Here is a 12,834-nt window from a genome sequence, read left to right as displayed (position 1 = left end):
CACACACACACAATGGACTGTGATAAAAACTGCACAAGAATATCCGCAAAGCAGCGAGACTGCGAAAGGTGAACTGCGTTATAGCGAGGGATCACTGTACTTACGGGGTTTTCCATAACTTGTAAGCGAATGTAGTCTGAACTCATGTAACTTTAGTTCACCAGTCTTCTCTCTTTTTGAACCGCAGAGCAATGAGGTACTTTCTGATTTACTTTCCTGTGGGGTTGGCTTGAATGAAAGCAGTAGATTAGACTTTTCTGCAAACGCATGAATGGTGGGGCTACCTGGAAGGAATAAACCTTTAAGTAGGAAGACAAACAAAGAAAACTTATCATTTGAATGAGGATTTTTTTTCAATGGCACTAGTGGCATGTATTTAACAGTAGCTAGACAGAAAGCAAGGGAAGTAAAGCAGCAAATGGCCGGATGGGAATCAAACCAGAGGCTCTACCACTGAGCCTCTTGGTGTCCCCTTAAATATGGAGATTGTAAACATTAGAAACATTTTGAATGAACCTACTTCAAAGAACTGACGCCTTTTCTCATTTGACGGATGTGTTTTTTGTATGTGTGCACATTCTATCTTACCAATTTACAGCAAAAATATAAAGAAATGAAAAAAACATATAACACATTGTTCTGTAGGTGACAAGCTATATCTAAAATGAATTTAGCTGATTTTACAGAAAACCCTAGCTGGTAACAGTAAAGTGCCGGGATAAAATTACAAAGTGCAGAATTCATCTGTTTTCGGCAGCAGTTTTAGAAATCTGCCTGACTTTGTGTTTTTGAAGGTCAAACACTTAGGAGTATAAATACAGCCTGTGTGTCTTACAGAAAAATCACTCTGAAATTACAACCTAATGAACTTAATTTGCACTGCCAGTGCATGTTGTTCAATGTTAAGGAATCAAACAGAGAGCTGTGTGACCTTGATTGCCAGCTGTTTGCATGTTGGTTATCAATGAGATGGCCTTTTTTTTTGTGTGAGAGCAGCGTTTTGAAGTCTTTGTCTTGTGTTGTAGCTGCACCGGTGCTGCGCTAAATATAGCTGGATCTGCAAAGTGCTGCTGTTTGCTGGTTTCTCTGCTCATCTCTCGGTGAACCTGGGACTGGAAGCTGGGGGGAATTTAATTCAAACTGAATCGTTTCAGAGGATCAGGATCCCGTTTTACCTCGAGGGGCTTTAGGGTCTGCAGACGTGGAGTATTTGAGTGTCTGTGACCTTTCCTTAGCGCGTCTCCTTCATTAGGGGACAGATTGCAGCGTTGCATGAACAGCATGGGAGCATTACGTGCTGCAGCGGGGCTTGATTTGATCTGGCGCCAGACGTGAGAACCTCCTGTAGTTTCCTGGACCTTTCTCTCTGGCTTTTCCCTGCTGCTGCTGCTGCTGCTGCTGCAGTGTAGCATTCTGTCTGCTCGCTCAGGGACCTCTGAGCAGGACTCCCCGTTTGTATCCGTTTTACACAAGTCAAGCAGACATGCTCCTCAAGGTGCCCGTGTTGCTTTGCTCAGTCCCTTCACGCCCTGTACTCACGCTCCAACACGCAAACACCAAGACACCGTGGCATGGCCCACTCACTCGTCTCGTCCTGCTTCATCTGCCGAGCTAAAAATAGCCCCTTCGCTGAGGAATACCTCAGAGATGCTGCTCCTGCCCTGACTTTTCTCTACGAAAGGGTGCAGTTTCTGCTCACATGCTTCTTAGCCTCACTCGAACATGTCAGAGCTTTTCTTTTTCTTTTTTTTTTTTCTTCATGCACGCATGTCCACAGAAAGGGGGTGGGAGATTTTGTTGATTTGCAAGGTTAAATCCAGGAGGAAAGAGGAAAAAGAAGAAAAAAAAGCGCAGTTATGGCAGATTCTGCAGTCTTTAGAAGTCAGCTAACAGATTGAGTGTGTGTAACGGTGAGGGATGCTGACTCAGACAGCAGCAACTGACAGCAGGACTGTTGTGTTCAAGGTGAAAACTGGAGCCTGGTGATCATTTATCACATCAGGGCTTGTTTGCAGCTTTCATTTTGTTATACTGGCTTCTGTTCCTGTCTCTATAAGCTGTTGGATGCAGTTGTACATAATTGTTTTCAGTGTTCTGTTTTTATTTTGTATTTTTTATTTTATTTTATTTTTTTGCTTGGGTTGAGCGGGGCAGAGCTAAGTCATGAATCATACCCCTTCACTCTTTTCAACTGGGAATGTTTGAGTAGCCTCTTGCTCATGTGCCAAGCAAAGCAGCCACAAAATGTGAGTCAGAGAAAACAGAAAACACGTTTTTCTAACAGGACTGAGTCACATTCTCCTGACATAAAGGGCATGTTGGGGTATTTTCAGTGAGGCTCTCTCAGAAGGTTATAACCAGGTATTCTCTCAGTAGATAAGACTTGGCTGCTGCACCAAAGATCTTCCTGTCTAAAACACAAATTGAGAATGACATACACAAAATGATTCTGGTCACAGTAACTGTCTTAATATGAGTAAAAGCAGTGCAAAAATAAAAAGATAGCAGCTTAACTAAATGCTATTTTGTTGATAATTAGCTTTTCTGTTAGGTAGTTACCCTGTTTTGATCACAATATTGAATGTAAACAATCATCATCTTCTGATTAGCTGGACCTGCATTCTGAAGCTAACGGCTAATAAAAGAGCTGTTAGCAAAGTGGACTTCTTCCATCTTCCACCACTTTATTAGAAATATTTCAAGTCACCGCTGCCTCCAACCTCTGTGTCCTGTGTAAATAACCATACAATTTGGTGTAAGCAGTCATCAAAAACAAACATGGCAACACTGTAAATGTTCTTAAAGTAGTGTTCACTGGAGGGATGTTCTGTTGTAAACTATGGCTAAAGTATTGTAAATTGTACTTGTGGGAGATAAATGGCAGGAGATTGGACAAGATCCACTTTTATGCTTTTACTGTAATTTGTTGGCAGACCATGTCATTGTGGTACAGAAAGGAAAAGACAGCACTGCAGAACTGAAAGAAATAAAACAAAATTACAAATGCAACAATCTGCTTAACGAAAACTGCACATGCTGTTGACCTTCTGTTGTCAGACATTTGACATCATGTTGTGCTCTTGCCATTTACGCTACATACCTTTCAGTTCATGGTTCACTGAGCTATAAAACTGCTTGGTCGTTGGTTCAATAGAGAAACTCATGATTCACCTTGGAGCAATTTTACCAATTCAAGACAGATTTAGACATAAGCAATTAAAAATGTAGAAGAAATGTAGTTAACTGTTCATAAATACTTGGATGAATGTACAAACACATTTGCAACTTGTTCACAGAAACTGATGTTTTGATGACTGAAGATGTGATATCAATTCTTTTCCAAGATATGCACCAAAGTGACTGAAAAGAAACTGTAAAATGTAGATGCCGAGGCACTCATATTTTGCTTTAGAGATAGCCACTGCTTCTAAACTTTTAACAGAAACCCATTTCAGACATTGTGGCTGATCCTATTTACTATTTCATTCATTTTAACAGTGACCTGCTGTCTTCCGATTACATTGAGATCCACTACGAAAACGGAAAACCTGTCCTGTCGAAGGTAATCATCTTCTTCCCCTGGCACTCTCTCTGTTCTGCTATTTTCAGGTTTTTTTTTTTCTTTTTCTTTTTACAGATCAGAGGGCAATGATGGCATTTATAGATTGGCTTTGTGTAAAATCAGAAAAGCAGGTAGTGAAAGAAAATAGTTAAAAATGGCATCAGCTCTGACGCGCAACGATGAGCTGTTTTCTAGGAAAGCATTGAGACAGACAGACAGATAGACAGATAGATAGATAGATAGATAGATAGATAGATAGATAGATAGATAGATAGATAGCTATAGTGGAGGGGTTCAGAGCTTAGTTTCTGCTGCTGCTGATTCAGGCACAGAGCTGGGCTGGGCACACTCGGGCTGAATCAGCAGGGTTTCACTTCCCTGCAGCCTCCTGCTGGAGCTTTGGTCACATGATGGGGGAAGGAAAAAGCACTCTGCAGTATCAGTGCAGGCTGAGAGACAGATAAAGTAGTGTGAGAGAAGGTAAGAAAATAGCTGCTGAAGGAACGATGTGCAGGAAAGGAGGAGAGTTTCTGAGCAGCTGAGTCTCAAAGCAGAGCCAGGAGATGCCTTACAGAGTATTAAATTTACGCCTTAACGAGCACAGATTGAGACCCCCTGCAGCAATGCGCTGCAAGGAGTCCAAACTGACATCTGCAGCACAATCTGTTACACTTTTAGACCTGCGTGAACATTAGAAGGATCTCACAGTGAAGCTGCTTTATTTTGGTGATGCATTTGTAGCGTTTTCCTCCCTAGGGCGGGGAACACTGCTACTACCATGGCCAGGTGAGGGGGTGCAGCAATTCCCACGTGGCCTTATCTACCTGCAATGGGTTGCAGTAAGTGAACAGCAAAGTTGTGTGCTAAGAATACCTCATACAGCTCAATGCACTCTGCTCTCTCCTCATTATCGACTGGCCTCTCCCTTTTACTTTTTTCCATTCTCTCTGTCTGCCCTGGCAGCGGGATGTTTGACGACGGAGTCCATGCATATCTAATTGAGCCCTTACACCAGGCTCACTTAATTGTAAGTTATTGCATTTGCAGAGAAGTCCTACAATGTGTCAGAAATCTTATAAATACCTATTAGCGATTTGTAGTTGTAAACTGCTCAATAGCATCTTTCAGCACCTTAGTTGGAAATTGCAATACAGTAAACAGTGTGACAGTATTTAGTTTTGAATCTGCTTCATTGTTGGAAACAGTTTCACAAAGATATTATTTATTTGGGTTGGAAGAAACTAATCTGCTGTCTATGGGCTCTATGCCCACAGGACTTCTTGACGTCTCCCATAGAGTTAAATACAAAACGTTTAATTTGTAGATAAAATAATGGAGAGAAAACTCATTTTCAAATTTTCTTCATTTTTTTATACTATTAGCAAATTATAAATATTTGAATTTAATTTCACTTGAGCAATGTAATTGTAATCTCATGGAGAAAAATGTTCAATACTTGAGAGCAATATCAACATTCGTAACTTAGACTTTGAGAGAATTTATTATTATGTATAATTTAAAAAAATGTCAAATGAGGGGAAGTTTGGAGTGAAGAAAAACACATTCTTCAATTATTTTTGACATTTATTGTTTCTTCACTAGTAATTTATGACATCCCAGAGTGTTAGCTAAACACAGATGCAATCAATGCTGGACATTTTTGAAGAAATATTGTTGATGTTGGAGATGGGGCCCCCTACTCCAATTCTGAATAGGGCCCTGTAAAATATTGGTTCACCCCTGGAAGAGAATAAACAAATAAATGGATAAATAAACAGAAATGCCATAATCCCGTAAGCAGCATGTTGTGCACAAAAATAAAAGATTATGTTTCCCTATGTTAAAGCATTTCTATGATTCACTGTAATCTTGTTTAATCTAAGACATCTGGCAATTTACTCAATTGTTTCTTGTGAAAAATTCCCCTATTTCTGTTTTTATTCCTGTTGTTGACTTCCCACATTGTTCTGCTATCGGCTTTCCACGTTTATTTTTGCAATTGCTTCGAAGAAATACATCTTCTTGCCTGTCTGAGTTCCTATTGTGATGTTTTCTTCCATCCTGCAGGATACAGCTGCAAGGCCTCACACAATAAAGAGAGCAGCCTCAATTCTATCCAACCACTGGTCAGAGGAACAGGGTAATGTTGTCATTTATCACCTTACATAAGCTTGTCCATCACTCCTCCACCCATGACCAGCACCACACCCTCAACACTGGCTCTCTGTTACTTAGCACACTGGAGAAGATGAGAAATGACTTAGATTTGTTCTAGGAAAGTACCCAAGTAAAAGCCCATCCCAGCTGGCCTGAATGCACAACTTGAAGCCTACATGGTGGTAAATATCTCACATGTTTATGTTGAGCTGTCACTGTTTGCCTGTGTGTGTTTGCAGTGTACGAGGACGGGGAGGAGGACCTCTTCTCCGAGCTAAATGAGTTATCCTGGCTGAGGCGCAGAAAAAAACGAGCAGTGAGTCTCTCTGAACCGATGGAACACTTTTAGATCACCGTCCCTCGTGTTTACAACAATGAATTTAGATTAGTCTGTGCACGGTTAAACATGCGGTTCACCGCCTCAAATTACATGTTTTCAATTGCCTTGTAATTGTTTGTTTTGCTTCGCAGATGCCTCGTAGCGCCTTTGAGGAGATGAAGTATTTGGAAATCATGATTGTTAGTGACCACAGTATGGTATGTGGTTTTACTGGAGGCAGTTGTGTAAATTCCATTCTTTTGGCTAATTTCATTTTGTTTTTGTTCCTAAGCTTCTACTATACAGTAGAAATCACAAGTTTGGTTTCATGTAAAGCTAAGGCATAAACTCACTTCATTCTTTTTGTCCTACTCTGTCGTGACATTTTGCATGCTTAGATTTGAGGTTGGAGTTCCCCTTTTTTGTATGTGTGGGTGAATGTATTTGTGTGGGTCTCATAAATGTAGTTATCTTTCATACTTACATAAAAAAAAGCCAGTATAATCTTCAACTTAAACAGTTTCAATGTATGTATGTATAGACTTAATTAGCCTAATTGATTATTTTCAGAACCTTTTCTTTTCAGTTGTCGTCAGACTTGAGTATCATAACTGTATATGGAGAAATATCTAAAAAAGCTTAAAAAGAGAAAGTAGCATCAACAACATGCCCAGCTGTCATTCGAGTTTATTAGGTGAAGATTTATGCTGATTTATACGGTGATGAAGGTCCAGAGAAATGTAATATGAGCGCAGTAGCTTGGAGACATAACAGACTATCACCCCACTCAAATTCACTGAATTTTTATTCCGAAGACACTCTCTACAGCAGTATGCAACTTTTATGTAAAAACAAAATATGGTTTTAGCATATTTGTTAAAACTATTACTGTCTTGACAGTATGTCAAGACATAGTATGGTATGAGATAATATGTGAAAAAATTAAGCTCCTCCATCTCTTCCCAGTGGTATTATTGCCATCTACAGAAATTGCACCGCTCCCAGTCAGACACAACCAATCAGAGCCAGGAGGAAGGTTTTAGCACTGTCTACCACCCTTGTGTAAATGCAATTATTGAACCATAAATAGATACAGTAGGTGGGGTGACGTCCTCTATAATAGCAATAATTGCAAGTGACAATTAGGTTTTTGCAAATGAAACCATAACCTAACCAATAACCCAATTGCATAAATTGCAGCAGTCACATTGTGGTCCTCCACCGCAGTGGTCGATTGATTAGACTACTTTTTATTGTTGGCAAACCTGATCAAGAAAGAGAAAGTAGGTAGGATTTGATCTTAAAAGTTTTGAACACACATTGTTCAGCGGTCGTTGTTGGCGAGCCTTGAAAAGTAGGCCACCGTAAGATGAACTAATGGTGTATTCAATTTGTACCAGAGTCTCTCGAGGTCAGATTCAATATGGCTGACCTGTATTGGCTTGTATTACTAATGGTCCTTAAGTACTTAGCATCTCTACAATTGGTAAATCTATATGGTTTTATGGCTTGTAACTCTAACCACACCTCGACTTGGCTGTGTTATTGTCTGAGATTGTAGTTCAGATTTCACTGGCAAATTCAAGTCGAGCATAGTACCCAAAAATCTGCTTAATGTTATTTTAAAGTTGTCCCTTTTATGCAATTTTGAACATTTAACTTATGACACCAATGGAAATGTATGCAACTGTGGACAAATTTGAATAAATTACATGTTTTTTTTAGAGTAGATTTTAAAATATTAGGGTTAAAATATCAGTTTTGGGGTTTTTTTTTCTACAGATTACATGTTGCAGGTTCTTGCTAAAACTAAGTTTCTGGGTCTTGAAGTTAAATTTTTAGAAAACTAAACATGCAAAATTGAAATAAATGAACAGTTGTCAGGGTTGGAGTTTCAAATTTAATTTGCATTGACAACTGCAGGAAGAAGAGGACAAATATCCTCTTGTTGTGAGAAGCTCTGCAAAGCCAGAAGCATTTCAATTAAAACAAATTAAAAGTAATGCACTTAGGAAGTGCAAGCGGCTGAAATAAATAAAAGCTTTAATAAATAAGATTCTTCCCTATTTCTCTGACATTTTACATGCTTGGAACACAGCAGTAATCCCTATTGACCTGAGACAGGAAATGTTGAAAAGGATTAAATGTCAGGAAATGCCCTGCATCCCTTCATTAATATTTCAGGCCTGCCTCTTTGTCCCCCACAAGAGGGAGCTTTGTCTCTGAAAACGCGTGTGTGCATCATGAAGTCACACTGTAACTAAACCATCATGTGTCCTTTTTCTGTCTCCGCAGTATAAAAGACACAAAAACAAGCAGCACACGAAAAACTTTGCAAAATCAGTGGTGAATCTTGTTGATGGCGTAAGTACCCTCTGTAGCTTCCCTTTCGTGAATGCATTGCACAACATTTAGAGCAGTCACCACAAGGATTGTGTTTTGTTTTCAACAATTTCTCCCCTGCTCTCAGAATTCTAAATCCAAACTCACCCCTGCTGTGGTTTCTCCTTCCTGTGCTGCTTTCTCTTATCCCCCCCTGTTGCTCTCTCTATCTCTGTGTGTTTTTTTTTTTTTTTGCTTCCATTCATGGCACACTTCAATGACANCTCTCAGAATTCTAAATCCAAACTCACCCCTGCTGTGGTTTCTCCTTCCTGTGCTGCTTTCTCTTATCCCCCCCTGTTGCTCTCTCTATCTCTGTTTTTTTTTTTTTTTTTTTGCTTCCATTCATGGCACACTTCAATGACAGATCTTCAAAGACCAGCTGCACACGCGTGTGGTGCTCGTCGCTTTGGAGATCTGGACAGACAAGGATCAGATCCCCATAGGTGTGAAGCCGCTGGAAATGCTGCGAGATTTCTCCAAATATCGCCAGCAGAGCATCAAGCTGCACGCCGACTCCGTGCAGCTCCTCTCGTAAGTTCTTTGTAATGCCAGATAGAAGAGAAATGATTCTTCTTTATTTATTTTCATTTCGTTTAAGCTCTATGCTTTATAAATAGTTATCTGCCCCAAAACAGAACTCCTTGTTTATTCACATGTCGTTAAATGGTTTTATCTTTTGGCTTGATGCCTTCTTTTTTATTTTTTATTCTGTTCCAATTGCAGAAATGTGACCTTCCACTACAGGAGAAGCAGCGCCGCGTATTTTGGCGGCATGTGCTCCGTGAGCCGAGGAGTGGGGGTCAACGAGGTCAGATTTACTGTGATTATAGCCACAGCCGAATCTACAGACCCAATGAACGCATTCCAATCACAAATAGTTTTGCATTTTATGGGGATTCTACTTAATGAGCCAACACAAAGTGATGAAGCGGAACGAAAATGAAGCATTGCCATTACAGCTCATGACTATGTTTTGCTCTAAACAGATCCTTTGTAGCTTCGGGTGTATGTTTTAACTTGGTCCAGCTCCCCTGTCGCCACAGGATGATGCTAAAGGTCATTGTGTGCTCAGGAGGATGTGCAATGCTAGTTTTCCTCCACATATAGTAATTGAATGTCAGCCAAAATGTGCAGATTTGATCTCATCTGACAAAACACATTCTTAACATGTTGCTTATGGCAAACTGGAAACAGGACTTTTTATGTTTTGTTTTTTTCCTGCCACTCTGGCCAGATTTGTGGAGTGCATGACAAATAAATGCCTATGATGCTGACACAGAGTGTTATATATTTAAATGACACCACTTGACCACATGAGCATAGTCCACTCCCCTTCACTGAGTCAGTAATCTCCAGGGATGGATGGGTCAGAATATCCTGCAGCTTAAAGCAGAAACAACTGAAGTTATTTTTTTGGGGTGTCCCAAACAGGCTAGGTTGAAAATCAGAACTCATCTGGACAGCAGCTAAATACAAATGCAAGCTACATTTTTTTTCAGATTTTTTTTTTTTTGTGAAACATTTTAAGAAATGATGCATCAGTTTTCTTCTGTTCACAAATATCTGCTTGTGTATCTACGAACATGCTGATGTTTAACCCGTACTTGCTGCTGTCTCCACAGTACGGCACCACCTCGTCCATGTTCGTGTCTCTGTCTCAGAGTCTGGCACAGAACCTGGGTATCCAGTGGGACCCTGCAGCCAAGAGAAGTATACATGAAACACATTTAGTTTGCCCACCGCTACTTTACTTGAAAGACCAGACTTTTTTCCTAGCATTTAAAGTAGAAAACAGTAGTCTATAGATAACTGGGGGTATTTCAGTTGGTGATAACAGTGTAGATTCTCAGTCCTGTTGGTCAAGGTTAGATAAGAAGGCGGGCGGTTGTGTCTAAGCGTCCACAGATGTTTCCTCCTCCTCCGAAAAGACTTTCACTGAGTTTCAACTTCCTCTTTAAAAAAAAAAATACTCCTGTTACCTCAGTTTTAGTCCCTCTTAGGTCTCTCCATGTCCTTTCTCTCTCATTTCAGGCTGTTTTGCTTCAGTTGAAAAGCTTGAATCAGGACCATTATTTGTTTAATAATCTATTTATTACATTTTGCCTGAAATATGGTTGATGAACTTTGTGAAAAAACAAATAGAATCTTTTGACATGCAAAATTTGGATAAATGATTCATTAGTCGGCAGGCATAAGACGCTTTCACTCCAGGCACTTGAGGCCAAAGGGTCACACAGGGCCTGACAGGTCCAACACTGATAACTTAAAAATGTGCTGAGAGCAAAATTGTGAAAACAAACAAGCTTAGAAAGTGTGAAACTTGCAGCTACTCAGCAAACTGCCTCAGATATCCAAATCCTCCGGTAAATGTGAGTGTTTGTTTTTTTTTTGTTGTTTTTTTTTTTTTTTTTTCCGGTAAATGTGAGTGTTTTTTTTTTGTTTTTTTTGTGTTCTCATCTTGCAGAAGAGTGTGGGTGTGCAAACTCTTGGAGCGGCTGCATAATGGAGGACACTGGGTAATGTCAACATTCACATACCTATACACACGAGAGAGAGAGAGAGAGAGATCAGGGTGAAACCATAGCAGATGCTTTATTTATGCGGTCACAGTGGTACAGTGATCAAGAGTTTAACTATGTGAGGATTTTCACTTTTTAGTTTTCAACTTGCTGTGCAAGTCTACGGAGTTTTAAAGGACAACCTCGGACAACGTCTTGCGTCCACAGACTGTTGGCTCATATCTAACTGAGGCAGTGCTTGGGTACACAGTTGAACAGATGAAGATGGCTCCTTCTGACCTCTGGAAATTGTTCCCAAGCATAAACCAGATTTTTTTTTTCTTTTGATTTTCCCACTAGGAAGTAGTGTGCTCAAAGTGTTTCCTTGAGGTACTGCCAGGGATTTTTTTTTTTTATTTCTGCCTTTTTTTCTAATATAAAGTTTCTATAGTTTCGTCTTACATTGTGTAGTCTCCAAGGAGAAGGTGGGAGTTGGATGCAGGCTCACCTCAGCTATTAATACAGTGCGAGCAAGCAATATAGAAAATCCACAAGATGTGCCACTGAATGGTTTAGGTCTAAAAACACATTAATAACTTATAGGACGTCATTCTGATGTAAGTGCATATTGAAAATGCCTCTGAAGGAAAGCAGATCTTTAAGCTCTCTGGCTGCACTTTGAAATATTGACGCTGCTGTTGTTTAACATCAAATGGATGTCTTCTCCGGCTGCAGGGTCCAACATCCACAGAGGTTCTCCAAATGCAGCATCTCCGACTACAGGGAGTTTCTTTTGAAAGGCGGAGGCTCATGCCTATTTAACAGACCAACAAAGGTTTGGTGCACACATACTTCTTCCCCTTTCCTTACCTGTCCTTCCTGCCATGCTTGCCTCATGCTGTCTCTTCTTGCTTTGGCAGCTGTTTGAGGTGGCACATTGTGGAAACGGATATGTAGAAGTTGGAGAGGAGTGTGACTGTGGACTGAGATCAGTAGGTTTTTATTTTTCTCTTGCTTTGTTCTGCACTTTTGCTGTCACCTGATTTGCTAAGATAGATTAAACCCTTTTTTGTTGTTGTTTATCTTGAGGACTGCCACAAGGGCTGCTGCAAGAAGTGTTCCCTTGCTAATGGAGCGCACTGCAGCGATGGGCCTTGCTGCAACGTCACATGTCTGGTATGAGTTTGGTTATGAAACACAGAATGTTTGGAGTTCATTTGGGGGAAAAAAAATCCAACAAAACAAACATTAATGCTTTTCTGCATTTCTTACCAGTTTTACCCACGTGGTTACAGCTGTCGCTACGCTGTGAATGACTGCGACATCTCAGAGACCTGCACTGGAGACTCTGGACAGGTGTTTTCTATTTTTGCAACATTTTTGTTTTTTTTGTTTTACATTATTTTTTTTTTATGTGTTGAGGAGGATTGCTAAGAAGCTGTGCTCTGTTTATGACCTTGTAGTGCCCCCCCAACCTGCATAAACAAGACGGCTACATGTGTCAAGTCAACCAGGTATGAGAAAAAAGCTTTTGTGTGACTACGAAACAAGAGCAGCCACATAAAAATGTTAATTTACCCCTTTTTTTATGTTGAAGGGTCGCTGCTACACTGGAGAATGCAAGACAAGAGAAAACCAGTGCAAATACATCTGGGGATCGAGTGAGATTGCGTTGATTCTTGATTAAGCCTGTGGAGATCCCCAAAAGAGATTATGGTCATTTGTTGCCTCTATATTTCAGAGGCTGGAAGTTCAGAGAAGTTCTGCTACGAGAAGCTGAACACGGAGGGGACAGAAAAGGGCAACTGCGGAAAAGACGGCGACCGATGGATCCAGTGTAGCAAGCAGTGAGTCACAAATGAAGACACTCTGCAGCTTCTCAGCTTTAAATTCAATTTCTGCTTATTTTACAA

General features: G+C 40.3%; 1 protein-coding gene across 5 annotated transcripts in view; it reads left to right on the top strand.

The window, feature by feature from the left end:
- adam23b (ADAM metallopeptidase domain 23b) overlaps positions 1-12,834 on the top strand; it is a 29,583-nt gene that overhangs the window by 6,861 nt on the left and 9,888 nt on the right. For all 5 annotated transcript variants that reach the window (XM_016668665.1, XM_007546526.2, XM_007546525.2 and 2 more), the window contains exons 4-21: positions 3,499-3,562; positions 4,319-4,401; positions 4,526-4,589; positions 5,630-5,702; positions 5,959-6,035; positions 6,191-6,256; positions 8,334-8,402; positions 8,788-8,954; positions 9,147-9,231; positions 10,046-10,133; positions 10,888-10,939; positions 11,657-11,756; positions 11,842-11,913; positions 12,011-12,097; positions 12,197-12,277; positions 12,385-12,435; positions 12,519-12,582; positions 12,663-12,768. In XM_016668665.1, coding sequence (XP_016524151.1) covers positions 3,499-3,562; positions 4,319-4,401; positions 4,526-4,589; positions 5,630-5,702; positions 5,959-6,035; positions 6,191-6,256; positions 8,334-8,402; positions 8,788-8,954; positions 9,147-9,231; positions 10,046-10,133; positions 10,888-10,939; positions 11,657-11,756; positions 11,842-11,913; positions 12,011-12,097; positions 12,197-12,277; positions 12,385-12,435; positions 12,519-12,582; positions 12,663-12,768 — 1,449 coding nt within the window. The remainder of the gene's footprint in view (positions 1-3,498; positions 3,563-4,318; positions 4,402-4,525; positions 4,590-5,629; positions 5,703-5,958; positions 6,036-6,190; positions 6,257-8,333; positions 8,403-8,787; positions 8,955-9,146; positions 9,232-10,045; positions 10,134-10,887; positions 10,940-11,656; positions 11,757-11,841; positions 11,914-12,010; positions 12,098-12,196; positions 12,278-12,384; positions 12,436-12,518; positions 12,583-12,662; positions 12,769-12,834) is intronic.

The sequence above is a fragment of the Poecilia formosa genome, unplaced genomic scaffold, assembly GCF_000485575.1.
Source record: "Poecilia formosa unplaced genomic scaffold, Poecilia_formosa-5.1.2 Scaffold16, whole genome shotgun sequence".
In the NCBI taxonomy this organism is placed as follows: Eukaryota; Metazoa; Chordata; class Actinopteri; order Cyprinodontiformes; family Poeciliidae; genus Poecilia; species Poecilia formosa.
Note: the sequence above shows the minus strand (reverse complement) of the source record. Positions and strands in the feature narration are given on the sequence as shown.